General features: G+C 38.8%; 1 protein-coding gene and 2 pseudogenes across 1 annotated transcript in view; 2 read left to right on the forward strand and 1 right to left on the reverse strand.

Moving 5' to 3' along the window:
• Window positions 1–27,289, forward strand: part of CCDC18 (coiled-coil domain containing 18) — a 108,521-nt gene that overhangs the window by 71,104 nt on the left and 10,128 nt on the right. Inside the window, exons 21-28 of the mRNA XM_075558499.1 lie at window positions 993–1,156; window positions 1,987–2,200; window positions 4,763–4,862; window positions 5,359–5,475; window positions 6,282–6,425; window positions 8,712–8,915; window positions 10,903–11,040; window positions 12,467–12,667. Coding sequence (XP_075414614.1) covers window positions 993–1,156; window positions 1,987–2,200; window positions 4,763–4,862; window positions 5,359–5,475; window positions 6,282–6,425; window positions 8,712–8,915; window positions 10,903–11,040; window positions 12,467–12,667 — 1,282 coding nt within the window. The remainder of the gene's footprint in view (window positions 1–992; window positions 1,157–1,986; window positions 2,201–4,762; window positions 4,863–5,358; window positions 5,476–6,281; window positions 6,426–8,711; window positions 8,916–10,902; window positions 11,041–12,466; window positions 12,668–27,289) is intronic.
• LOC142436929 (adenosylhomocysteinase pseudogene) lies at window positions 13,134–15,152 on the forward strand (annotated as a pseudogene).
• LOC142457134 (COP9 signalosome complex subunit 3 pseudogene) lies at window positions 22,168–23,415 on the reverse strand (annotated as a pseudogene).

Raw genomic sequence — 27,289 nt, forward strand, 5'->3', positions numbered from 1 at the left:
TACCACCTTACTCCTCTCTTCTAGTGTAGAATGCAGCACTCAGTTAGATCTTCCTGAAACTACTATATGCCTACATTTTGCGACACTGGGGGAAATATAACTGCATTGATTAATCATAAAATTATGTCTTTAAAATTGAAACATAATAATACCCTAATGAAACTGCAGGTGTAAGGAGTCCTTGTTTGTCTTTTGCGAAGTGTCTATGGACTACTGTTTTTAGAGTTGTTTTTATCTGCTTTTTTATACTTTTCCCCCCATTCTTTTGCTCGTAAGCTGTCAGCTCTGACACTGTACACCAACCTCTTTCAATTATTCTTTTAAAATTATCTGTTTAAATCTTCTATAATTAAGAAGATAATCAAACTAAAATTAATGTACCTGGGATTTTTTTAACTGTATCACAGGAGTACTAGTACAATAAAGTAGTTCTTAATTTTGTTGGGCCTTGGACCCATTTGAGGATCTGATGAAAGGCTAGGAGTTTTCCCTTATTCAGATATGTCCCTCTGCATACTTCAATACGAGTACTTTCAAGGGTTTATGGATGTCCTCAGTTTCACCTATAGGCACCAAATTAGTAACCTTTTAAACGAATCTAACCTTTGTACATTCAGTTTATAAAATAACAAAGACCAAAAGGGGAAAAAAATCTGTTGAATCTATCTACAGTTGAGGATGACATTAGTGATTTTTTAATTAGTTGGCCAACAAATGGGCATAAAGGTGCCTGTTGATTTATTTATAGATAGAGAAGCTTCCATATAAAGGTTAAATGTAAATAGATTGAAAAGAATGCTAGCCTTATTAAATTTTACCAGTTAGTAGAGTCTTGTTTATTGGTAACAGGTGTAGAATAAGTCTTTCAGTTGAAGCATTAAAAAAAAAAAAAACATAGGCGATTTAAGATTCTGACTAGATATTTGCTGGTGATATTTGTCCTTACACAAATTTCCAAAATCATTTTTATCTGTATAATTTTTTCAAATTAGGCAAGTAAAACTTGAGATGGATCAGTACAAAGAAGAGTTGACCAGAATGGAGAAGGAAATGATGCACCTAAAACGAGATGGTGAAAACAAAGCAATGCATCTCTCTCAATTAGATATGATCTTAGAACAGACAAAGACAGAACTTGATAAGAAAACAAATGCTGGTGAGCAACTGGTTAACTGCCTGCTTGTGTTTTAAGTGAGAATTTGGGATGGTGGGGCTAGAAGGAACAATGAGTAGTTAGTAATTATTTTTCCAGAGAGTCTTCAGTATATTATTTACAAAGTTTTAAATAATGAGGTGTTTTGTGTATACATCTAATCTTCCCCTATCAACTACCTCATGATCCAATATTTTGCATTTATAACAACTCAAAAATTCTCAGATTGCACCTCTCTGGGATAGTCTGGGCCCTTTACAGAGTCATAGCGAGCCTGGGGCATCCTCAGTAGGCCACCCGGAATGATATACTGTAGGCTTTAGTGACAACTGGCTCGCACCAGGGATGGCAGCTGAGCGGCCACTGGTCGCTTTCTCCTATTCTTCCGAGACATCTCAGTCCAGCCACAGAGGCTACAGGGTAATGACGGGACAACTCGAAATCATGAGCAAGCAGAAGAGGTCAGGCAAGAGTCCAAAGGTGCGGGGAGTTGGGGCAGGGGGGCTGGGGGGAGATGGGAAGAGGGTCGTACAGTAATTAGAGGACGTGGGCAGACAGGATTGGTAGGGGAGGGGTACCCAAGGAAGGTGGCAGAAGGCAGTAAGTAGTGTAGTAGGTAGCATCTGGCCACCACCATCCATAAACCCTGTGGGCTCTGGTGGAGGCAAGGAGGGGGCCCAGGGCAGTGGATGCAATACCCATACTACAGATGGGGTATGGTGACTCACATAATTGACTTTTGTGCTGATTTCTTATAAATGGGTCTTTGAAACCTATCTATTTTGATAAGTGAGGAGTGGGTGTATTTCTAAAATTGCTCTTTCTCTTCACAGTGAAGGAGTTAGAAAAGTTACATCACCACACTGAAAGTGAACTAACAGAAGCCTCGCAGAAACGAGAAACACTAGAAAATGAGCTGCAAAATGCTCATGGAGAATTAAAAAGTACTTTACGGCAACTGCAAGAATTGAGAGATGTACTTCAGAAGGCTCAGTTATCGCTGGAAGAAAAATACAGTACTATAAAAGATCTGACAGCTGAACTTAGGTGAGCTAAATACTAAGGAAGGATATCACAATTACTGGTTTTCTCTTTACTATATAGGTGATGCAAAACTAGAAAAATCTGAATGAGAAAAAACTTATATTCTAATTATGTGTTTCAATTAAAACTTGTTATTTTACTTCCTAATTAGCCTGTTCCACACCCCCATCTAACTCTGTTGCTGCTGGTGACTACTGATACTTGCATCCTCAGACTTTAGACCTTTTGACACTGACCCAATTTTATTTCTAAAATATAATTCTGGCATCAGAGCCCTGGTGTCATCTGCAATCAGCAAGGTCAGCAATTCAAAAGCACCAAACATTCTGTGGGAGAGATACTTTATATAGTTCTATCCTGTCCGATAAGGTCGCTTAATGTTTTTGTTTTGTTTTGTTTTGTGTTTATCATTTTATTGGGGGCTCATACAACTCTTATCAAAATCCATATATACATCAGTTATATAAAGCACATTTGTACATTCGTTGCCCTCATCATTCTCAAAACATTTGCTCTCCACTTAAGCCCCTGGCACCAGCTCCTCATATTTTTCCCCCTCCCTCCTCGCTCCCCACCCCCATGAACCCTTGATAATTTTTTATTTTGTCATATCTTACACTGTCCGACGTCTCCCTGCACCCACTTTTCTGTTGTCCGTCCCCCAGGGAGGAGGTTATATGTAGATCCTTGTAATCGGTTTCCTCTTTCTCCCCCACCCTCCCGGTATCGATACTTTTACCACTGGTCCTGAGGGGATCATCCTCCCTAGATTCCCTGTGTTTCCAGTTCCTTCTGTACCAATGTACATCCTCTAGCCAGATTTGTAAGGTAGAATTGGGATAATGATAGTGGTGCGGGGCAAGCATTGAGGAACTAGAGGAAAGTTGTATTTTCCATTGCTGCTACACTGCACCCTGACTGGTTCATCTCTTCCCCATGACCCTTCCATAAGGGGATGTCCAATTTGCCTACAGATGGACTTTGGGTCTCCACTCTGCACTCCCCCTCATTCACTGTGGTAAGATTTTTTTGTTCTGATGATGCCTGATACCTTATCCCTTCGACACCTTGTGATCACACAAGCTGGTGTGCTTCCTCCATGTGGGCTTTGTTGCTTCTGAGCTAGATGGCTACTTTTTTACCTTCAAGCCTTTAAGACCCCAGACACTATATATTTTGATAGCCAGGCACCATCAGCTTTCTTCACCACATTTGCTAATGCACCCTCTTTGTCTTCAGCGATCATGTCAGGAAGGTGAGCATCATGGAATGCCAGTTTAATAGAAGAAAGTATTCTTGCATTGAGGGAGTCCTTGAGTGGAGGCTCAATGTCCATCTGCTAGATAAGGTCGCTCTAAATTGGCATAGACTTGATGCTAGTGAGTGAGTTTATTCTGAAATGCATTTTTTTACCTCTTTTCTGTAACTTCAGTACAAACCATCAATACAATAAATACTCTATTGCTTTTTATTTCTAATCAGATACATTTGTGTCTCATCTAAAATTCACTATCCATGGAAACCAGTGATAAAACAAATCAGATCTTATTATTTTCTTATTTCAACCTAAAGCATTGAGAATAAAATCTAAGCCTCTTATCCTAGCAGCATAAAAACCCTCCGAACTTCGTCTCTCCCTTTATTTGTGAGCACTTCTCTTATTTTTACATACACTTAGGAAGTTTGTTCCCATTTTAGGTCTTAGACAGGTGTGTTTCTTCTTGGAATAATGGTGGGTATGACCAGTTTCTTCTTGTCCTTCTCATTACTTCATGGGGCTTTCTCTAATTACGTTATACATTTCTGATCAAAGCTCTAATATGAAAACTCAGCCATCCAGTTGATTCCAACTCAGCGACCCTGGAGGACAGGGTAGCGCTCCCTTTGCTGGGTTCCAAGACTAGAGCTCTTTCCAGAGTAGAGAGCCTCGTCTTTGCTCTCCTAGGAGAAGGGCTTTAACAAGTTAATGGAAAAATCCATTTGCTTTCAATTCCATTTTTCCAGGAACTTCTTGAAGTCCCCTGATACAGCACTCAGTGTGATAGTTTTTTTGTTAGTTTATTATTTTATGTTAAATATCCATGCTTTATAAAAAATCATTTTGAGTAAAATCTCCATGAGAAATACAGTGGTCATTTACTAAGCTATGGATATCCCAGATAGCAACCGTGAGATATATGCCTTATTCAGTTGTAATAAAGTCGCACAGCTGTTCTGCATAATAAACTTTCAAATAACCTCTTGGTTTACAGATGGAAAATGTGGATTGTTTTTCATATATGTAGCCTTGTGGCCATAGGAGTACTTAATCATTTAGCCTAAATAATTCTACTCTAGTGAGGTTTGAATTATTATATTTTTACCTTTTTAGATAATTTTAAAATAATTATATTGATACTGATTTTATTTAGACATCATTCCTTTAATTTGAGACCTCTTAATCTTTGTGTATTCATGAGTTCTTTCTGTCACTTTTAGTAGGCAGGTAAGCTTGACTTAATTTTATTTAAAATTATTTAATTATAATCTATTTGCTTTCATTTTTTTTCCTTTGCTGCATTGCAGAGATTGCAGGATGGATATTGAAGACAAAAAGCAAGAACTCCTTGAAATGGATCAGGCACTTAAGGAGAGAAATTGGGAGCTAAAGCAAAGGGCAGCTCAGGTTGGTTTTCTTAATTATATGTATCTTCATGCAACTTCCTGCTGTAGCACAATGATACAGAGTCTCAGAGGTCACTAATTTTTGGTAAAGTAGGCATTTTTAGTAGCACATTTGCTTTCTCTATAGATATAATTAAAAACATTTTTTTACTGCAAGTAGATTGTTGAGAATTTTTCAGAATTAATGTATCTGAGTCTTTTGATCTCACACAACTGTATATCAAGAGAAACTACAAAAAAATGGAGTCTGATTCATTTACTTGTCATTTACAAACATAATTTTCTCTTTTCTGTAGGTTTCTATAATACACATGGGATCTTGATCCAGTATTGCTGAACAATGTCTATTTTTCCCATTCTTTAGAATAAATTATATGAATCTGTTTTTTATATCAACCTTACATAATTCCAAAACACTTTGAATTAACTACATTCCAAACACAATTTCCCAAGTCATAATAGAACTGCACAGCATGTAATGGTACTTTTGTATTTAGGTTACACATTTGGATATGACTATTCGTGAGCATAGAGGAGAAATGGAACAAAAAATAATTAAATTAGAGGGTACGCTGGAGAAATCAGAATTGGAACTTAAAGAATGCAACAAACAGGTGAATTATAAAAATGTTATCCATTTTAAATTGCTTAGTTCCTTTAAACATCCACTATTCAAGAAATATGACTTTAAAATAGTATAACATTACAGACTTTATATTTTGTGTATGGTGCTTTTTTCTCCTCTTAATGTTGTTTTGAATATAGTTTATCTTCTATCAGTGTGTTCACATGTTTACTGTAACTTGTACATATATATCTGAATATGGTTTGCAAGCAATTCTGCTCACAGGGATTGCCTCTGAGGAGGGAACATAATGGAAAGGGGATATTTTTACTAACAGTACTGCAAAGTACTAAGGAAGTATGAAATTATTTGTGAGATCACGTAACATTCAGTGTTTGTTTTGTTGTTGTTGTGTGCCTTTGAGTCATTTCCAGCTCATCCTCCCCCTACAGAGAGAGAGTAGAACTGTCCTGTAGGGTGTGGAGGCTGTAACCTGTATGGGAACAGGTCGCCAGGTCATTTCTCCTACAGAGCAACTGGTCGGATCAACTCCTACCTTTAGGTTTGCAACTGTTTAACCGTTAAGCTACCAGGGCTCTTAATTTTCCCTCTTTATATGTATGTCATGGAGACTTTCATCTCTTTCAGTGTGTCTTAAGTGCTCACGTAAGTCTCATTAGATACAAAAATTCTTAAGTTTATTTCTAAATTATGGGATATCTTTAAAGCATAATTTTTATATTTTGCATATTTTGGGTGTGAGTGTTTAAAGTTTGACTTACTTGGAAGACAGCTATGATTAAAGAGTTGTCATTCCTTAGTAACCTTAATCTTATTCGTTTGTTTAAAATTCAGATAGAGAATCTGAATGAAAAATTGCAAAATGCCAAAGACCAGCTTCGAGAAAGAGAGTTTATGATGTTACAGAATGAACAAGAGATAAGTCAACTGAAAAAAGAAGCTGAAAGAACACAGCAAAAAATGAAAGAAATGGAAAGCGTAAGCAAATTCTATAAGTAGTATTCTCAGGAGAGTAAAGTAATCTTTAGGGTCTACATTGGTTCGTTTTTGTATCCAGAAACCATGCCCTACGTATTTTCAAGCTATTTATGTATGTCCTGGACCTTGTAAAATAATTGTGTTCTGATGGTTTCAATTTGACAAGACAATGTCTTATGTATCTTTATATTCTTCACAGGTCCTAGCATGGCATTGATCACATAGATAATTCACAATATATGCTCCTCTGGTTGACACATCTTTTGAGAACCTTCTACATAATAGATCTGAAGAAATTAATATGATACAATTCTTTGTCTTTAAAGAATCCCACTAATGTACAGATGATATTGTACACTATTTAGGCCAGGTGTATAACCAAATTACCAGAAGATGTTTGATGACTTCATACCATCAGATTTCATATATATTGACTAGTGGATTCATTCAATTTATTTGCCTTTTTAAAAAAAAAATAAATTTGCTTCTGAGGGCTACTTCTGGATCTAACTTTTTCTTGTTTTAAAACACTGTATCAACATTAATATTTTAGATCTTTATTGAATGACTGTCTGTCTCCACTACTTGAATATAAGTTCCATATGGACAGCCACTTTGTGTCCCTTGTTCATTGTTTTGTCCTTAACACCTATGACTCAATATACATATCACATAGTAAACATCAATAAATATTTGTTGAATTGTATATATAAATCAAATAGAAACTCCGAAAGCAAATTTGGATCCCAGAAGGAAAAATGACTAGCCCAATCATTTTGGGCTCCCTAGTAATAACTAAAAATATTTATGCTCATATAAAACAGGCTTTGAAAGGTTTGTGAAAAAAAGTCCATTAAATTTTACTTTATTTTTCCACAAACATTTTGAAACCCTCTCATATAATATAGTTGAATGCTAGATCCCTGTGTCAGTAATCAAGGCCCTAGTCATTAATCCTCGTTTCTCTCACTCTTGTCGACCCGGAAATCACGTGCCATCACTTGCGCACATTTAGTCCACGGAGAATCTGAGGACAGATTGTGTGGTAGATGACAAGTTCCACCCCTCGACAGCTGTTCACTCAGCCTTTTATTTTCGCCTCTGTAGTCATCTGGAGCTAGGTCAAGAGTCCTCATGACTCCTACAAAGACCAGCTGGCCCCCTATTACTTTTGGGTTTAATAATTTGCTGGAATGACTCACAGAATTCACTTACTACAGATTTATTAAAACCAGAAAGGATACAAATGAAGAAATGCATAGGGTGAGATCTAGGAGTCGAGCAGTTTACATGTCCTAATGAAGGACATTCTTCTCTCTTGATTGCCAACCAGGAAGCTCTTCTGAGCACTTTCTTAGCAGTCTTTTCACATGGCCCTGATAGATTATATTGTCTAGTGAGGCTTAGTTAGCATAGTAACCTCTGGTGGTCCCTTTTGTTCAGGTTAGACCCTGTCCATTAACCTCAAGTGTTGGTATAACTTAAAAGAATCAGCAACAAGACTAACGTGATTCCACACCTACCCCCTGTCCTCTCCCAGATGATTTAGAATAACTGATGTATTCTTCACTGATATATTTTTTTCCTCTAGAGAAAAAGTAAAAGAATTAGCAGCCCCTTTGACATATTTTGCTTAGCATAGAATAAGGCCATGCTCTTAACCTGGTTGTGTAAATTTTTGGTGGGTTTTAACAACCCTTGCTAATATGTGCTTCCTGTTTGACATAGATGATCACATGCTAACTTCTTTTTTCATCTTAGATTATTATATATTCTGTCATCAATGTTACAATAAATGAAAAAGGTTATATAGCAATCAACATGCATATGTTGAAATAATATAAAGCAACGATTAAGTTTCAAATTGATAAAAGTGCTTCCGTCATTTTTTCCTTACAAAAACATAAGACTATTTTTGAATATCAGTTTTATAGTGGGCCATAGTTCATGGTATCATAAATTTGATAGAAATTTAATTTGGGGGAGAAATTCACTTATTAAAAGAAATTAGAATCAACACAGGTATTGTGTGCTAAAACTTGTAACTGTCTTGTGGTGTTTTTTTAAATCATTTTATTGGGGCTCATACCACTCTTATCACAATCCACCCACCCATCCATTGTGGCGAGCACATTGGTACTTGAGCCCTTGGCATCAGCCTCCTCATTTTTCTCCCTCCCTCCCCGGTCCCTTCTCCCTCATGGACCCTTGGTAATTTATTAATTATTATTATTTTGTCATGTCTTACAACAGATGTTTTTAATGTCTTGTGCTTTTCCTGGCTAGGTGATGAAAGAGCAGGAACAGTACATTGCAACTCAGTACCAGGAGACTGTGGACTTGGGGCGAGAGCTGAGCCTCACGCGGGAGCAGTTGCAGACCTCTCACGCGGAAGTGGTGGAGGCTCGTCGACAGCAAGTGCAGTCTCAGAGAGAAGTAGAGAGGCTGTCAAATGAATTGGAAGAAATACAGCAGCTCTCTCGGGAGAAAGTAATTCCTGTGCTAAATAATTTTGTTTAGCTATGACTATTTTTAGCATTTACTTTTTTGAACTAGAATACAATTCTTACAAAAATGAACTGTGCTATATTTTGCCTAATTTTGTAATGTAATTAGGAAGTCTCAGAACTGATTTTTGGCCAAACCAATTTGTTTTTAATAAATTGATTTTTAAAGCATTTTTAGATTTTTCAGTAAGTTTAAACTGTCACTTGAAAGAAAAATAGTTAATTTTTCTAGGAAAAGTTTGGTTTTATTAACATAAGTAAAAACTTTTGTTTGTAAGTAACTTTAAATAAAAAACTAATCCAAATATGTATATGAAACCTGTAGCCTAGAAACATTGGGAAAGTAAATGTTTTTAAAAAGCAAGCACATTAATAATTTTATTTCTCCAGTATTTGGTTAAAGTTAACAACTTGGCTTAACAGTATTTAGGTTCTCTATTTACCCTCTAGGCAAACTTTCTTATGGATGCCCTAGAGACCTTCCAGTGCATTTTATGGTCTCTATTATGGGTTACCTGTTGTGGTACCAATTCAGTATAGGAATTGAGTTTTAAAGTATTTTACCTTTAATTTTGATTAACCTAGTTATGTAGCCGCAGGAGCCCTGGTAGCGTGGTGGTTACACATTGGGCTATAATCCTCAGGGTCAGCAATTTGAAAACACCAGCTTCTCCTTGGAAGAAAGATGGAGCTTTCTTCTCCCAGAAATAGACTCGGAAGCCCACAGGGGTCATTCTGCCCTGTCTTATAAAGTCACTGTGAATCAGCATCAACTCTATGGCAGTGAGTTGTGCTATGTTGCTATTATCATTTCTCTATGGTTAACCCTAAGTCCCCAAACTTATTTGACTTACCACCTTCTTTTCGGAGAAAAATTTTCTCAGTGCCTGGCATTTAAAAACTTTTGTATTATAGTCCATAATCCAAAATAAAGTATAAATGTCTGCTTTTGCAACTACTTTGGATCATTTCAGTGCCTTCCAGGAGGTTATCACCCACTGTGGAAAACACTGGGGTCAACTAAGAGAGGAGATAGGGAATTTTTATTAGAGATATACTGAGTACTAGGAAAATGAAAGCTATCAACTTTTATTTGTGCCCTTATCAGTAGTTTCCAAGTTTAATCAATTTCATCTGATAAATCAACTTTTTAATGAGTCAGTACAAAATTATTAAAATTGAATACATTTTGAAAATATACTTTAACCTAAAACTCTTACGATACATTCATATGTTAATTTTTGGTATATGTGTCCTTTTATTAGAATTTTCCCTACTCATAGATGGAATAACCATACTTTACTTCATCAACTATAATTTCAATTTTTGTTTTCTTTAAAATGGAGGGAGAATGAAAAGACATTTGTGAACCAGCAGTAGATATGTTATATTTTTTATGAAGTTTCCAAAAACATTTCATTCCAAAAACCTTTTACAATTGCCTGACTACTTCTAATAGAGTAGTTATTTTTGTGATTTACTGTGATTGAATTATTCTAAATCATGTAACTTAATTTTCACATAAAAATAGCTGTCTTCTTGCATGCATATTTCAGCAGTGTACATAATAAATACGTTACATAATTACAAGCATAACTAGCATAAATTGGTTTGGATGAAAACGCAACTGATTATTGAAACGTCAACAACATAATGGTAAGCAGAAGTGCACAGTCGTGACTAAGACGCGAGTATTGTCTGTGAAAGCTCATTGTGGGGTTCATTAGTTTTTTTCTTTAGGAAATATTGGTTAATGAACTCTTAGTGCATTATAATGTCAAGTAATATGCTAGGGTTCTCTCATTTAGGAAGCTCTTAAAGTGTTTACAATATACCTTTTAATAAGCTAAAATTATATGTGTTCTATATAATATAAATGGTTAAGCTATTTCTATTATGCACAAGACTGGCTTAGCTTTAATAACTGAAAAAAACAAGTTATATAGCTCTTACTCAATATGTCATTTCAGGAAGTTCATGGCAACCATTTAGCTGAAGAATTAGGGGCTTCTCAAGTACGTGAAGCTCAGTTAGAAGCAAGAATGCAAGCAGAAATCAAGAAATTGTCAGCAGAAGTAGAATCTCTAAAAGAAGCTTATCATCGTGAGGTAAAAAAAAAGTAAAACGTTCCATTAGTCCACTCCCCGCCCCTACTAACGTGGGTTGACTTAAAGTATTTTTGATAACCTTATCTAGCTTAAGTGCATTTAGATTCAGATTTATTTGAAAACATTCTGTCTACCAAACAAAACACATTTATTTGTTGAATCTAGTTCTTAGGCCAAGTGATTATGTAATCCTTAGTCTTTAGAGATGAATTTCAATGCTGTCAGACTCAGCATAATTAATTGCTATTAAGTACTCAATTTAGTAGCTGTCAGTAATAGTTAATATGTCTCAAATTTTTTCCATAACTACTCATTACATTTTAATGTGTTTGTAGTCTCTCTTTAATCATTATCCAATTTTTTACTATTAGTTTTGTAAGCCACCCAAAATTATCAGCAGATGTATATAAAATAACATTTTAAAAGTTGGTCTAGTATTGATAACAATAGGTATCAATGTTTTGCATGTTTAATATAAAATATATTATTCTTCCTCTTTTCGACAGTTGACAAAGATTAATTTTTAAAGTGTGCATACATATATGTGAATATGAGAAAGAAAAAAGGTGAAAGTTGGAAAATGAAATCAACAATGCTTATTACTATCTCTTAAGATACTGCCAGTAAAGTTACTTAGTAATAATTATAATACCCTTTATATTTTTGGATGAAAAAATTTTTTAATGTTTTTATTGTGAAAATCTTATACATTTAAAAGTAGAGCAAACACTAGAAGCTTTTGTATTTAATATTAAGCTTTAGTAATGATCTATGACCGTGGGAATGCTAAAAGGGATTACTTTCGAGAAGGATTAGCAGTGCTGTTACTAATGATACTAGGATACCTACGAACCCAGACCCTCCTGTACAAACTGGGAAGGTAAAGGCACAATATCTTTAACCTCATCCACTTTACTTACCGCTCTCCCCATTTCCACGTATTATTTTTAAGTAAGTCTCAGAAGTACCTGTTTCATCTGTGAACTCTTTGTCAGTATCTCTAAAAGATTAGGGTGAATTACAATACTTCGGATCTTGCGATTGCAGCCCAATGCATAAATAAGACACTACCAGGGCCCCTCCAGTACTATTAATCATACCGAAAAAAATGGCAGTGATATCTTATATCATCAGTTTACAATGGTTAATTGATTTTCCTCAGTAAGTCTTTATTTGTTCAAATCAGGACCATGGACACCTAAAGCAGAATTCATTGTATCTGGCTAGCTGTTCTTAAGTAAGTTCAGGACAATAGTTTCCTTCTCCTCTTTGGTTCTCTTGAATTTTATGTGGTGAAATAGTAAACGTTTTTAAGTATAAATAGTTACTTTAAGACAAGGAAGTAGAGGGGGAAAGCCGTAGGATGTCACTGAAACCAACCTCTCATTTCCTTGGCTTTTCCTTTTCCAAATTCGGGCCTATATAGATGGTTTCGCATCAGGAGAACCATGCAAAGTGGAAGATGTCTGCGGACTCTCAAAAAACTTCTGTTCAGCAATTAAATGAACAATTAGAGAAGGCAAAATTAGAACTGGAAGACGCTCAGGATACTGTAAGCAATTTACATCAACAAGTTCAAGACAGGAATGAAGTGATTGAAGCTGCAAATGAAGCATTACTTATTAAAGTAAGTGAATATCCGTGAGTATGTGATGCAAGAATGTGGAAAAGTAAATTATGAGTTGTTCTTCCTGTCCATATTGTTTGTATCGGGTAATAAAAGCACCTAATTTAGAAGACATTGTCTATAGGAATTATTAAGATGCTATGGATTATATTAGCACAAGAGAAATAATGTATAAAAGCACAGATACAGTCTCATCAACTCATAATGTTTCCTTGAAAAGCACACGCACTTCCATCAAGCCAGAGTGACCCTACGTAGGGTTTCTAAGGCTGGGAATATCTCGGGGGCAGGTAGCTTCAACTTTCTCTTGTAGCCAAGGCTCCCATACTGCTCACTGTAGGCAGTTTTTTATTTGATATTCCTAAAATTAGAAGCGCTTTTCAAAATCAGTAAAGAGCCTTTAAAAATCATGAAGTAGAGCCCTGCCCGGCACTGCTAGCCCAGTGCTCCCCAGCTTGAACCCGGCCCCCTCCGCGCCGAAACGCCGCCAACATGACGGAGAAACTGCCCTACAAAGTCGCTGACATCAGCCTGGCCTCCTGGGGACGTAAGGCCCTGGACATTGCAGAGAACGCGATGCCTGGACTGATGTGCATGTGTGAGATGTACTCCGCCTCCCAGCCGCTGACGGGCGCCCGCATTGCCGGGTGCCTGCACATGACCGTGGAGACAGCTGTCCTTATTGAGACCCTTGTCGCCCTGGGAGCTGAGGGGCAGCGGTCCAGCTGAAACATCTTTTCCACCCAGGACCATGCAGCAGCTGCCATTGCCAAGGCTGGCATTCCCGTGTATGCCTGGAAGGGCGAGACCGACGAGGAGTACCTGTGGTGCATCGAGCAAATGCTGTACTTCAAGGACGGGCCCCTCAACATGATCCTGGACGACGGCGGTTATCTCACCAACCTCATTCACACCAAGTACTCACAGCTCCTGGCAGGCATTCGCGGGATCTCTGAGGAGACCAGGACCAGAGTCCACAACCTTACAAGAGGAAGGCCAATGGCATTCTGAAGGTGCCTGCCATCAACGTCAACGACTCTGTCACCAAGAGCAAGTTTGACAACCTCTATGGCTGCCGGGCGTCCCTCATCGATGGCATCAAGCGGGCCACAGACGTGATGATTGCCGGCAAAGTGGCCGTGGTCGCAGGCTATGGCGATGTGGGTAAGGGCTGTGCCCAGGCCCTGAGAGGTTTCGGGGCACGTGTCATCATCACCGAGATTGACCCCATCAACGCGCTGCAGGCCGCCATGGAGGGCTACGAGGTCACCACCATGGTCAAGGCCTGTCAGGAGGGCAACATCTTTGTCACCACCACGGGCTGTGTCGACATCATCCTTGGCCGGCATGTTGAGCACATGAAGGATGATGCCGTGGTGTGTAACATCGGACACTTTGACGTGGAGATCGATGTCAAGTGGCTGAACGAGAACTCTGTGGAGAACATAAAACCTCAGGTGGACCGCTACCGGCTGAAGAATGGGCGCCGTATCATCCTCCTGGCTGAGGGCCGGCTGGTCAACCTGGGCTGCGCCATGGGCCCCCCCAGCTTCGTGATGAGCAACTCCTTCACCAACCAGGTGCTGGTGCAGATAGAACTGTGGACCCACCCGGACAAATATTCCGTTGGAGTCCACTACCTGCCCAAGAAGCTGGATGAGGCAGTGGCTGAACCACACCTCGGTAAGCTGAACATGAAGCTGACCAAGGTGACGGGGAAGCAGGCCCAGTACCTGGACATGCCGGTGGACGGCCCCTTCAAACCGGATCACTACCGTTACTGAAAGCCCGGCCTCCCCCTCCCCTTCCAGCCGGTGTCCCTGCCCAGGCCCCGATTCTCCCCAAGAACACATGGCACTAATTTGAGACTGGCTTGTCACTGGTCCCCACTTTGTCCTCTCTGACTGTTCCCAGTGTGGCAAGGGGTATTGAGAAACTCCTCTGAAGACGCTGGTCACGATGGAGGAGTGTGGGAAACACCCCCAGGGAACCATGACCTGCTCGCTTAGTCTTTACGCTGCAGTTGGCAACAGTGGGCAAGCCCATGCACGTGACGTCCAGTCCTTACCGGGTTTTAGGGACTCAGGTCACGTGCTTGGTGTGCAGCTCACTGGTTCCTGGGCCCGTGTCGGATGACAGGGAGAGCTCAAAGGGCCGCAGCGAGAGTTTGAATGTTTCTAGGCCCCTAGCTGAGAGAGGGACCTTCTCGTCAGCCTCAGAACAGTGAGGTCGGTACTACTTGTCCCTATTTTACAGGGGTTAAAATAGATTTGTCAGGGACAGCCAAAAGAAGTGACACCTATAGGTTAGGAGGGTCAGAAAAAAAAAACATGAGAAGAGGTGTAAGTCTGCCCCTATGTTTGTAATATGCTGGTTCCTGTCACAACTCTGGGTCAAAAAAGGTTAATTTTGTTTACAATGAGTTGAAAGAGGGCAGGAAAGTGGGCTAATAAAGAATTTGGTGCCTAAAAAAAAAATCATGAAGTAGAAATTATAAGATTATATTAAAATTTTGTACTAGGGTTGAGTATATAGATCATTTTTTATGTATCCCATTGCTCTGTTTATTCATTCTTGTATATCAGGGCAGTTTTCTGTTGAATTTTAAATTAATATTGATTCAGAGAGATTAAAAATGGAAGATTAGTTCCAAAACTGTCAGTATATATAATTAAATTGTCAGCCAAGAACTTAGTAAAAATTAATCAACTTATTACTTGAGAAGCAATAATTGATTTTATAGCTTATCAGAATTGATGAAAAGAAAAATTAATATCTCAGAAACATTTCTAGTTACTCAACTGAACCCTTAAATTTTTTAAAAATAAAGTTGATATTCACCGTATTAGGGGAAAGCCAAATAGATATATGCTAAAATTGTTTTAAGTTGGACATTCTATTTATGCTTTTATTTAATCATTAATATACTTAATGTTCTCAGGTTTTACAATGTTTGTACAAAATTATAATGCTTCATTCTAAAGAACTTATCCTAAAATCTTAGACCATTGACACCAAAGCTGCTTAAACTTTTCTAAAAGTTAGAGAAGGAAGGCATATGCTCCCTAATTCATTTTATAAAACAAACATAACCCAGATACATAAACTAGATGAAGATACCACAAGAAAAAAAATTATAGCCTAATATGTTATTAATTTCGATGCAAACTCTTGAACAAAATACTTATAAACAAATCCAAGAGTCATATACCATGCTAACCCACAGTCAGCAGTTCAAAACCAGCAGCCGGTACAAAGGAGAACGATGACACTTTCTATTCCTGTGAAGGGTGCATTCTCTGAAACCCAAAGGGGTAGTTCTACTCTGTCCTATAGGTTCACCCTAAGTCAGAGTTGACTCAATGGCAGTGTTTTGTTTTATTAACCACAACCAAGTGGAATTTATTCCAGGAATACAGGTATGGTTCAACATTAGAAAATCAATCAGTATAATACACCATTATAAATAGGAAAAACAAAAAGACCCACATAAACATCTCTATGGATACACACAAAAAATTGATAAAACCCAATCATCATTTATGATGAAAATCATCAAGAAGATTGGTATAACAGGGAAAGTCCTCCGTGTGATTCAGGGCATATAAAGTCAACTACACTTACTGGAGAAAGACTGGGAGACTTCCACGTACAATCAGGCGGAAGACAGGGGTGCTTACTCTGTTCCGTATTCTATTAGAAGTCCTAGTCAGAGCAATAAGGCAGAGAAAGGGTATCCACATAGAAGAAAAGAAAGTTTTTTTTATTGGTGGATTTTGTGATCCTACATATAGAAATTACAAAAGAGCCCCTAAGAAAACTTTTAAAACTAATAGAGGAATTTAGCAAAGTTGCAGGGTACGAGGTCAATAGTTGGATTTTTGTACACTAGCAATGACAAACAAGAATAAAAATTAAGGAAGCAATTCTATTTACGATAGCATATGAAAGAATACAATACCTAGAAATAAATCCAACAAGGGATGTGAAAGAATTATACAATGAAAACTATAAGTTCCTACTGTAAGAGATTTGACTTAAATAAATGAAATTTCTTTTATGTTCATGGATTGGAAGTCTTAGTATTATTTTTTGTTTGTTTTAATCCTTTTATTAGGGGCTCATACAGCTCATATCACAATCCATACATACATTAATTGTGTAAACTACATATATACATTCATTGCCCTCATCATTCTCAAAACATTTGCTCTCCACTAAAGCCCTTGGCATCAGGTCATTTTTTTTCCCCTCCCTCCTGAGCCCTTGATAATTTATAAGTTATTATTTTGTCATATCTTACCCTGTCCAACGTCTCCCTTCACCCACTTTTCTGTTGTCCATCCCACCGGGAGGAGGTCCATGTAGATCCTTGTAATCGGTTCCCTCTTTCCACTCCACCCTCCCTCTACCCTCCCAGTATGGCCACTCACACCACTGGCCCTGAAGGTATCATCTGCCCTGGATTCCCTGTGTTTCCAGTTCCTATCTGTACCAGTGTACATCCTCTGGTCTACCCAGACTTGCAAGGTAGAATTTGGATTATGATAGTGAGGGGGTGGGGTGGGGTGGGAAGCATTAGGAACTAGAGGAAAGTTGTCTTTTTCATCGGTGCTACATCGCACCTTGACTGGCTCGTCTCCTCTCCTAGACCCCTCTGGAAGGGGATCTTCAGTGGGCGACAAATGGGTTTTGGGTCTCCTCTCTGCACTACCCCCCTCATTCACTGATAAGATTTTTTTTTTGTTCTGATGATGCCTTATACCTGATCCCTTCAACACCTCGTGATCGCACAGGCTGGTGTACTTCTTCCATGTGGGCTTTTTTGCTTCTGAGCTAGATGGCCACTTATTCACCTTCAAGCCTTTAAGACCCCAGATGCTATACCTTTTGATAGCCGGGCACCATCAGCTTTGTTCGCCACATTTCCTTATGCACCCATTTGTCCTCAGCGATCGTATCATGGAGGTGTGCAGCCAATGATATGATCTTTTTGTTCTTGATGCATGATAACTGATCCCTTCAGCACCTCGTGATCACACAGGCTGGTGTGCTACTTCCATGTGAGCTTTGTTGCTTCTGAGCTAGATGGCCGCTTGTTTATCTTCAAGCCTGGCTGCTCTAATTAGGGTCATCGTCCTCAGGGCCTGGTGGACCAGGACGTGCTCCACTCTCTCCTCCTTCATCTGCTCCCGTGTGCTCCGATCAGATATGTCCCTCTCCTGGAGCTGCAGATTCAGTGCTGTCTTTGAAATAAATTCTTTCTGGGGGTGTGGGGCAGGCGTCCACTTAGTATTTGGCATTGGGGCCAGCCCCCCAGACCTCTCCACTGGTTCCCTACTCCACACTGGAATGCTGTATTCACACCTTGGGACACTGGGTTGAAGTCTGATCCCTCTTTCCCTGTGGAGATATAAACAATACCCTCCCCTTGGGTGGGTTAGCGCCCCCTGCCACTGCTACCCACTGCTTCCTTATTTTCATCCTTTTTTTTTGGTCCTTTCCCCATCTCCTCCCCAGTTGTCTACCATGTGCATCCCTGGATTTGATGTGGTCCCTGCCATACTGCACGGTCCTCAACCCAAGAATGTTTGTATGCAGTGGCTTTTTCCCTATGCCCCTTTTGCAGTTTTTTTTAAATGCTTACCTCAGTGGACTCATGTTGTACTTGTCCTTTTGTGCCTGACTTACTTCACTTAGCATGATTTCCTCTAATTCTTCCTATGCAGCGATGTGCTTCATACGTTCATCACTGCTTTTTAGCGATGCATAGTACTTCATTGTATGTATGTACCACAGTTTTTTAATCCAATCACCAGTTGATGGAAATTTGGGTTGCTTCCAACTCCTTGCAATTGTGAACTGTGCCGCAATGAACATTGGAGCACAAATGTCTGGCTTTGGTTTGTTTCTTGCCTCTTCTGGTTATATGCCCAATAGGGGGATTGCTGGGTTGTATGGTAACTCGATTTCCATCTGTTTTAGATATTGCCAGATGGATTTCCATAGTGGTCATACATACTTACAAGTCCACCAGCAGTTGATGAGAGTTCCTGTCTCCCCACAGTCCCTCCAACACTTGTTGCTTTCTGAGTTTTTGAATTGGGCTAACCTTGAGGGTGTTAGGTGGTACCTCATTGTTGTTTTAATTTGCATTTCTCTTATGGCTAATGATCCGGGAACATTTTGTCATGTGTTTGTAGGCCATTCGCATTTCTGCCCCTGTGAAACTTCTGTTCAAGTCCTTTGCCCACCTCGCAAGTGGGCAATTAGGTTTTTTTTCTTTTTGAAAGCTAGCAGAGTATTGTAGATTTTAGTAATAAGGCCTTTGTCTGATATGTCATTGCTAAAGATGTTTTCCCAGTCTGTGGACTGTTTTATTACTCTCTTGGTGAATTCTTTCGATGTACACAGGTGTTTTATCTTCAGTATATCCCATTTGTCAATTTGTGTCTCCTCTGTTTGTGTCCCTCCCTATTTCTGATAGCCTGTGTATTCCCTGTGCCAAAGTTCTCAAGTTGGTCCCAATTCCCTCATTGATGTCCCTAAAAGTTTGGGATTTAACTTTAAGGTCTGTGATCCACCTTGAGTTTATTCTTGTGTCTGGAGTGAGAAAAGGGTCGTGCTTCATTTTTCTGCTGGTAAATATCCATTTTTTCCAGCACCACTTGTTAAAGAGGACATGTGCTTCCCATTTTTTTGATATTTTGGGGGCCCTTATCAAAGATCGGTTGTGTGTATGCTAATGATTTTATTTCTTGGTTTTCAGTTCTTTTCCATTGGTCTGAGTATCTGTCATTGTACCAATACCATGCGGTTTTGACCACTGTGGCTGTATAGTATGAGCTAAAGTCAGGTAAAGCAAGCCCTCCCATTGTGTCCTTCTTGCAGAGTTCTCTGCTAATTCTGGGCTTCTTCCCTCTCCTTATGAAGTTGGTAATCAGTTTTTCCTTTTCTTTGAAGAAAGATGAGGGTAATTGTATCGGGATTGCTTTAAACTTATATAGTGCCTTTGGCAGAACTGACATCTTAACTATATTGAGTCTTCCAATCCACGAGCATGGGAAATTCTTCCATTTGTTGGGGTCACTCTTGGTTTCTTGTAATAGTGTTCTGTAGTTTTCCCCGTGTAGATCTTTTGTTCTTCTACTCAGGTATATCGCTAGATATTTCAATTTGGGGGGGGGGGCTATTGTGAAGGGTACCACTTTTTTGATCTCTTCTGTGGTCTTATCCTATGTGTAAAACAGTGTGATGGACTTCTGTTTGTTGATCTTGTATCCTGCCACTCTGCCAAACTCCTCTATTGCTTCCAGTACTCCCCTTGTGGAACTTTTGGGATTTTCCTTATATAAAATAACATCTGCAAATAACGATAGTTTCACCTCGTCCTTCCCAAGACCTTTGCTGTCTCTTCTTTGCCTAATGCTGTTAGCTAAAACCTCCAGCATGATATTAAATAAGAGTGGGGGAAAGAGGCATCCTTGTCTGGTCCCCTTTTTCAGTGGGATTGTGTTAGTCTTTTCTCCATTGACTACCATGTTGGCTGTTGGTTTTTCGTATATAGCTTGTATTGTCTTGAGGAACTTTCCTTCCATTCCTATCTTCTTAAGGTATCTTAAACAAGAATTGGTAATGGATGTTGTTGAATGCTTTTTCTGCATCTATCGATATTATCATGTGGTTCTTATAGTTTTTCATGTCAATGTGACGAATAATACTAATGGTCTTTCATATGTTGAACCATCCCTGCATCCCTGGTATGAATCTCACTTGGTCATGGTTAATTTATATTTATATATATATATATATATATATATATATATATATATATATACATACATACTTTTTAATTCTGTTGGCTAGTATCTTGTTAAGGATTTTTGCATCAATATTCATTAGGGATATTGGTCTGTAGTTCTAGATTCTTGTGGGATCCTTTCCCAGTTTGGGTATCATAGTTATACTAGCTTCATAGGAGTTTGGGAGTTTTCCATCTTTTTTATGTTCTGGAAGAGTTTGTGTAGGATTGTTGTTAATTCTTTCCTAAATGCTTGGAAGAATTCTCCAGTAAAAAGCCATCTGGTCCAGGGAATTTTTTTGTTGGCAATCTCTTGATAACCTTTTCTATTTCTTCTATTGCTATGGTTCTGTTGAGATTCTTAATGTCCACTGAGGATAGTCTAGGGAGGGATTGTCTTTCCAAGAATTTGTCCATGTCTTCCAAATTGTTGAATTCATTGGAGTACAATCCTTCATAGTACTGTGTAACTATCCTTTTGATTTCATTAGGGTCTGTTTTATTCACCCTGCTTTCATCCCTTATTCTTGCTATTGAAATTTGTTCCCTCCTTTCTTTGGTTATATTTGCCAGCAGTCTATCAATTTTGTTTATGCTTTCAAAGAATCAACTTTTAGCAGTATTAATTTTTCCATAGTTTTCTTATTTTCCCTCTCCTGAATCTCAGCCCTGATTTTTATAATTTCTTTTCTTTTGCTATTAGTAGGCTTGTACTGCTGACTCTGCTCTAGTTGTTGTAAATTTTTTGCCAGCATATCAATCATGCATGAGTCTCTCTTCCTTTCTCTGGTGTGCATGTATTGCTATGAAACTTCCTCTGATGACTTCCTTTGCTATGTCCCATAAGTTCTGGTACATCGAGTGCTCATTCTCGTTGGTTTCTAGATATTTCCTAATTTCATCTCTGATCTGCGCCAGTCCGCACTTCTTTTGCAGTCGAGAGTTATTCATCCTCCAATTGTTTGCTCTTGTTTTCTTTGTCTTCCTTTTGTTGATTCCCAGGCTTATGGCACAATGGTCAGAGAGAGAGGTCTGTATGATTTCAATGTGCTTAAATGTATGTAGATTCGTCTTATGCCCCAGCATGTGGCCTGTCTTCGAATATGTGCCATGCGAGCTTGAAAAGAATGTGAATTTTATTTGTATTTGGATGAAAAGCTCTGTAAATATCTCTCAGGTCAAATTGTCTAATTGTGGTACTTAGATTTCTAGCCTCCTTGTTGAGTTTCTTTCCCTGTGATCTTTCTTTCTCAGAGAGTGGTGTGTTGAGGTCACCCACTATAATTGTTGAGGCTGTGATTTCTTTTTTAATCTTTTGGAGTGTTTGGTTGACATATTCAGCGGGTCTCTAATTCAGGGAATATATGTTTACAATGCTTAGTGGTTCTTTGCCTACCATTCCCTTGAGCATTATATAGTGTCCCTCCTTATCTCTTTTTTATGGTTTGCACTTTGAGGTCAATTTTATCCGAGATTAGGATTGCAACCCCTGCTTTTTTTGTATTGCTGTTTGCTTGGTATGACTTTCTCGAGCCTTTGATTCTCAGCCTGTTATTGTCTGTGCACTTGAGATATGTTTCCTGTAGGCAGCTGATTGATGGGTTGTGTTTTCTTTTTTTTTTTAAACAAAAAAGGTAGATTTAATGCATTAACAACATTAATCTGAGGATAAATAAATTCACAACAGGCTTTAAAATTTGAGACACGCTCCCTCTTTCTTTGCAGAGAGAACAGTTTTCTGAAAGCATATGATGTCTCAAGATTCAAAACAAAATTTAATTTCTTAATGTCTAGGTGAAACAGTCTTAGTTCTCTCTGCTTATTCTAACACTTGCCCCTGGGCATGGTAATCGTTTCTTTCAGCTCAGGAAGGATGCTGGTTTCAAGAGTAGCTGGATGGTTTATTTCCTGAGTCATCTTCTTGTGATCCCATACTCTTCTGCACGAATTGAGGGTTCACTGTGATCTCTTGATCCATGGCTTTCAGCCGCTCATCGAGCTCTATACATTTCAGCATCTCCTGATTAATGTTATGAAGCATGGCTGGGTTATTATATTTTTCAGTGTTATCATGAAAACTGACCATACCATCCTTCTGATTAATACTTCCTCTATCATGTGTAGAACATATTTTTCTGCCTCTTGAGGTCCAGATAACTGCACACGACTTGCCATATCTTGCAATGACAGCGTAAGAAATGTCTTTGTTAGTCTCTGGATGTTCTTCTTATAAAGCGACGACAGGCACTGCTTCACCAGTCCCATGTTGTTATCACGAGTAAAAGTTTCACTGTGCTTGTTCACCAGGGTTCGGAGTTCTGAGGGATTATTGGTTGAATATACTTGTGCTAATTCATGGTATGCATTGCTAAGGGGCTTAATGAATCTACCCACAATTTGAGACGTGTATTTCGGCAGCTGTTGTACTTTTCCAAGTAATATTAAAGAAACTAGAATGTACTTTTTATATGACTCCAGCATGATATGACTGACTGCCATGGCAGGAGTCGTTATAGCCTGTTCGTAAAAGTAGAGTGCCCTTTCAAAGTTCTTCAGGCCCATGTAGATCATGCCACCATAATAATAATAACATAGAAAGTGCTTTGCATCGTAGGCTCCATTCTCTTTGCAAATATCCATCATGTCCACGTCAAGATACGGAAGAGCAGGCTTAAAGCATTTTGCCAGCAAACAAAGCTGGCAGAGATCTGCATGTATTGAGGTCAGCTGATTTGTATTCATCTGCATCTTGTCTATGGCTTGTTTAAGGATGCCAATTCCTCGCAGGGGCTGTTTTCTTTCCACAAGTGCATTTGTTAATTGATGGCAAAGCCCAGCAAAAGTGTCTGTTGCATATCGAATGTGTTCCCCATTACAAGTACTGATGAAAAGCTGAACCTGTGAGAATAACGTTTCGAAGTCAGGAACACTGGGCATAGAAAACTTCACAAACTTTGAGCCGAGAGCTGCCGGACACTGTTCACAAACTGCTCAAGAGCAGAAGCCATGGTTCCCCCAGGCGGCCCAATCGGCAGAGGCGGCTCAGCGGGAAAAAGCGGCTGCTCTCGATGGGTTGTGTTTTCTAAGCCAGTCCGCTAGTCTCAGTCTTTTAATGCCTGAGTTCAGGCCATTGATATTCAGGATTATTATCTCCATTTGTGGACTCTGTGATGTCATCTTATACCTTTTGTATTGGGAGTTTTCCTACTTTCCTTTCTCATTAGTGTGTTGTGTATGTGTGTGTGTGTGGTTTTTGACTTCTTTCCATCCTTAAGCCAGTGCTATCTCGGGGTCTGTTTTCTCTTTTTTGCCCTCTGGGTGAGGTTGTTCTATGTGGCCGTCTCTTATTTATTCTTGGTGAGTGTTGTTCTTCTGCCCATACTGGGTCGGCAAGGATATTTTGTAGGGCTAGGTTTCTTCTAACGTATTCTTTGAGTTTTTCCTTGTCTGGGAAGACTCTTACTTCTCCATCTATCTTGATCGATAATTTGGCTGGATAGAGTATTCTTGGGTTGCGTTGTTTTCCTTCAATTTTTGGAATATGTTAGTCCACTCTCTCCTCTTCTTCATAGTTTCTGCTGATAGGTCTAAGCATATTCTTATTTGGGAACCTTTGTATGTGATTGCTTGTTTCTCCCTAGCTACTCTAATGATTTTCTCCTTTTCCTCAAAGTTGGATAGTTTAACTATTATGTGCCTTGGTGACTTCTTCTTGGGATTCAGTCTAGTTGGTGTTCTTTCAGCCTCCTGATTGGTTGCCTGGTTTTCATTCATTAAGCTCGGGAAGGTTTCCTCCATGAAGTCTCTCACTATTGTTGCAGATGACTTCTTTGTTGTGTCTTCCTCTGGTAAGCCAATAATTCTAAAGTTGTTCCTCTTCATAGCATCAGACAGCTTTTAGGTTTTCTTCGGCTTCTCCAATGATCTTATTAGATTTTTGTTCACGTTTGTTAAAATCTGCTTGGCTGTCCTCCAAGTCACTGATGTGGCTCTCTAATTCCTCCAGTCGATTCTCAAGGTTCGTGAGTCTGCTACTGAGTTCCAGCATTGTTTCATTTCCCTGTAAGCAACTCTCCTGGGATGGATTCTGCTGAGTCCCTCTGTAATGTGTCACTCCCAGAAGTCCTCCACCATCTCCCCAGAAGTACTCCGCCTTAGTAGTATTAAGATGTCAACTCAAGAATGTACGTTGACTTTGGTGGGCTGGTTTTAATTTTCTTCAGCTTGAACTTGAAGTTGCATATAAGCAATAATGATCTGTTCTGAAATCAACCCCAGGCTTTGTTTTGATTGATGCTATTTGTATTCTATCTGGTGAGGATTCCTTTGTATTCCATTGGTTAATTGTTGAACTACTAACTACAGGATCTGTACTTCAGACTACCAGCTTTTCCATGGGAGTAACGTAAGGCTGTCTTCTCCCAAATGAAGCAAGAACAATAGAATAAAAAAATAAGAAGTTGGTTCTTTGAAAGGATTAACAAAATTCACAAACTACTAATCCCAACCTACTAATTCATGGCCCTAATCCCAACTACGTAGATCCTCCCTCCTCCCCCCACCCTAGAACTAGAGGAAAGAACTAGGAGACAAAAGACATTTATAGCGGTCTAAATAAGCATGTACATATGTAAATATACATAACTATAGTCAAACAGATCTATGTACATATATTTATATGTTAAGTATCAAGGTAACAGACGGACATTGGGCCTCTACCCAAATACTCCCTCAATGCAAGAACACTTCGCTCTAATATGGCATTCCATGATGCTCACCTTCCTGACATGATCACTGAAGACAAAATGTGTGCATAAGCAAATGTGGTGAAGAAAACTGATGGTGCCTGGCTATCAAAAGATAAAGCATCTGGGGTCTTAAAGGCTTGAAGATAAACAAGCGGCCATCTAGCTGAGAAGCAACAAAGCCCACATGGAAGAAGCACACCAGCCTATGTGATCATGAGGTGTCAATGGGATCAGGTATCAGGCATCAAACCCCAGAACAAAAAATCATATCAATGTGAATGGGGAGGGGGACGACAGTGAGTGGAGACCCAAAGCCCATCTGTAGACAATTGGACATCCCCTCACAGGGTCACAAGAAAGTGATGAGCCAGTCAGGGTGTACTATGGCATTGATGAAACATACAACTTTCCTCTAGTTCTTTAATGCTTCCTCCTCCCCCCTACTATCATGACTTCAGTTCTACATTACAAATGTGGCTAGGCCAGATCATGTATACTGCTATATTTAAGAGCTTGCAAACAGGGAATCCAGGACAGATAAACCCTTCAGGACCATTAATGAGAATAAAGATACCAAGAGGGTAAGGGAAGGTGGAGGCAGAAATGGAAATTGAGTTCAATGATCTACGTATAACCCTTTCCTAGGCGGATGGACAACAGAAAAGTGGTGAAGGGAGACAGCAGTCGGTGTAAGATATGGGGGGGGGGATTTATAAATTATCAAGTATTCATGCGGGAGGGAGAATGGGGGGAAAATGAGCTGTCATCAAGGGCTCAAGTAGAAAGAAAATGTTTTGAAAATGATGGCAACGTATGTACAAATGTGCTTGACACAGTGTATGGATGGACTGTGATAAGAGCTGTAAGAGCCCAATAAAATAATTTTTTTAATTCACAAACTACTGGCAAATCTAACAAAGGAAAAGAAGATATAAATAACACAAATAAGGAATGAAATGGGCCATGTCCAAACAGAACCAAATGAAATAAACTGTAAACTAATATAATGTGAATAACTACACTCCAACAAATTTGAAAACCTAGAAGAAATGGACAAATCATTGGAAATACACTGCCTATCTAAATGAACACATACTGAAGTAGAAAGCCAGAAGAGATACATAGCAAAAGGAGACATTAATCAGGTCATTAGAAAACTCTCAATAAAAAAGAAGTCCAGGCCCATTCACTTTCACTAGTGAATTCTACCAGACATTCAGAAAAGTGGACACGAATCCTACTCAGAGGAGCCCAAAAGTGATTATGAAAACAAACTCTCGAGTTTACTTATGAAGAGCCTGATTTGAAAACCAGGGAGAAATATCACTAAAAAGAGAAAATTATTGACCAATATTCTGATGTTAGTCATTATATTGAGATATTAGTCATGATGAAAGTCTTGCATCTAAATTCATGCTATTTGGATATTGGTCAATAATTTTCTTTACATGGTCAATGTCATGACCAATATAATGAACTTAGATGTAAAAGTTTTCAACGAAATGCTAGCTAATTCAATCCAACAATATACCCTATATACTCGTGTATAAGCTGAGTTTTTCAGCACATTTTTAATGCAGTTTTTGTGGTAAAATTAGGTGCCTTGGCCGATATTCAGAGTTTTTCATGAGTAGTATTCATTCCAGATATGCAAGGATGGTTTGAAAGCAACAAAACAATTTTTTGTAATCCATCACAAAATTAAGCAAGAGAAAGAGCCACATGATCATATCATTTGATGCAGAAAAGACATTTGAAAAAATTTAATGCCTGTTTCTGGTAAAACACTTAACAAATAGGAGGAGGAGGTAAATTCTTTCATTTAATAAAGGGTATCTATGTAAAATCAACGATCAGTGTTAATCTCTCAATGGAGAGAAACTGATAGCATTCCCTTTGCAATCAGGAACCAGACAAGGACGCCATTATCATCACCCCTATTCAGTATGGTGCTGGAAGTATTAGCCATGACTGTCAAGCAACAAAGGGAAATGAAAGATACCAAACTGGCACAAAAAAAAGAAATAAAACTATTTACAGATGATATGATCCCATACATAGACAATTCCAGTC

Source organism: Tenrec ecaudatus, chromosome 1 (genome assembly GCF_050624435.1).
Source record: "Tenrec ecaudatus isolate mTenEca1 chromosome 1, mTenEca1.hap1, whole genome shotgun sequence".
NCBI classification, from domain to species: domain Eukaryota; kingdom Metazoa; phylum Chordata; class Mammalia; order Afrosoricida; family Tenrecidae; genus Tenrec; species Tenrec ecaudatus.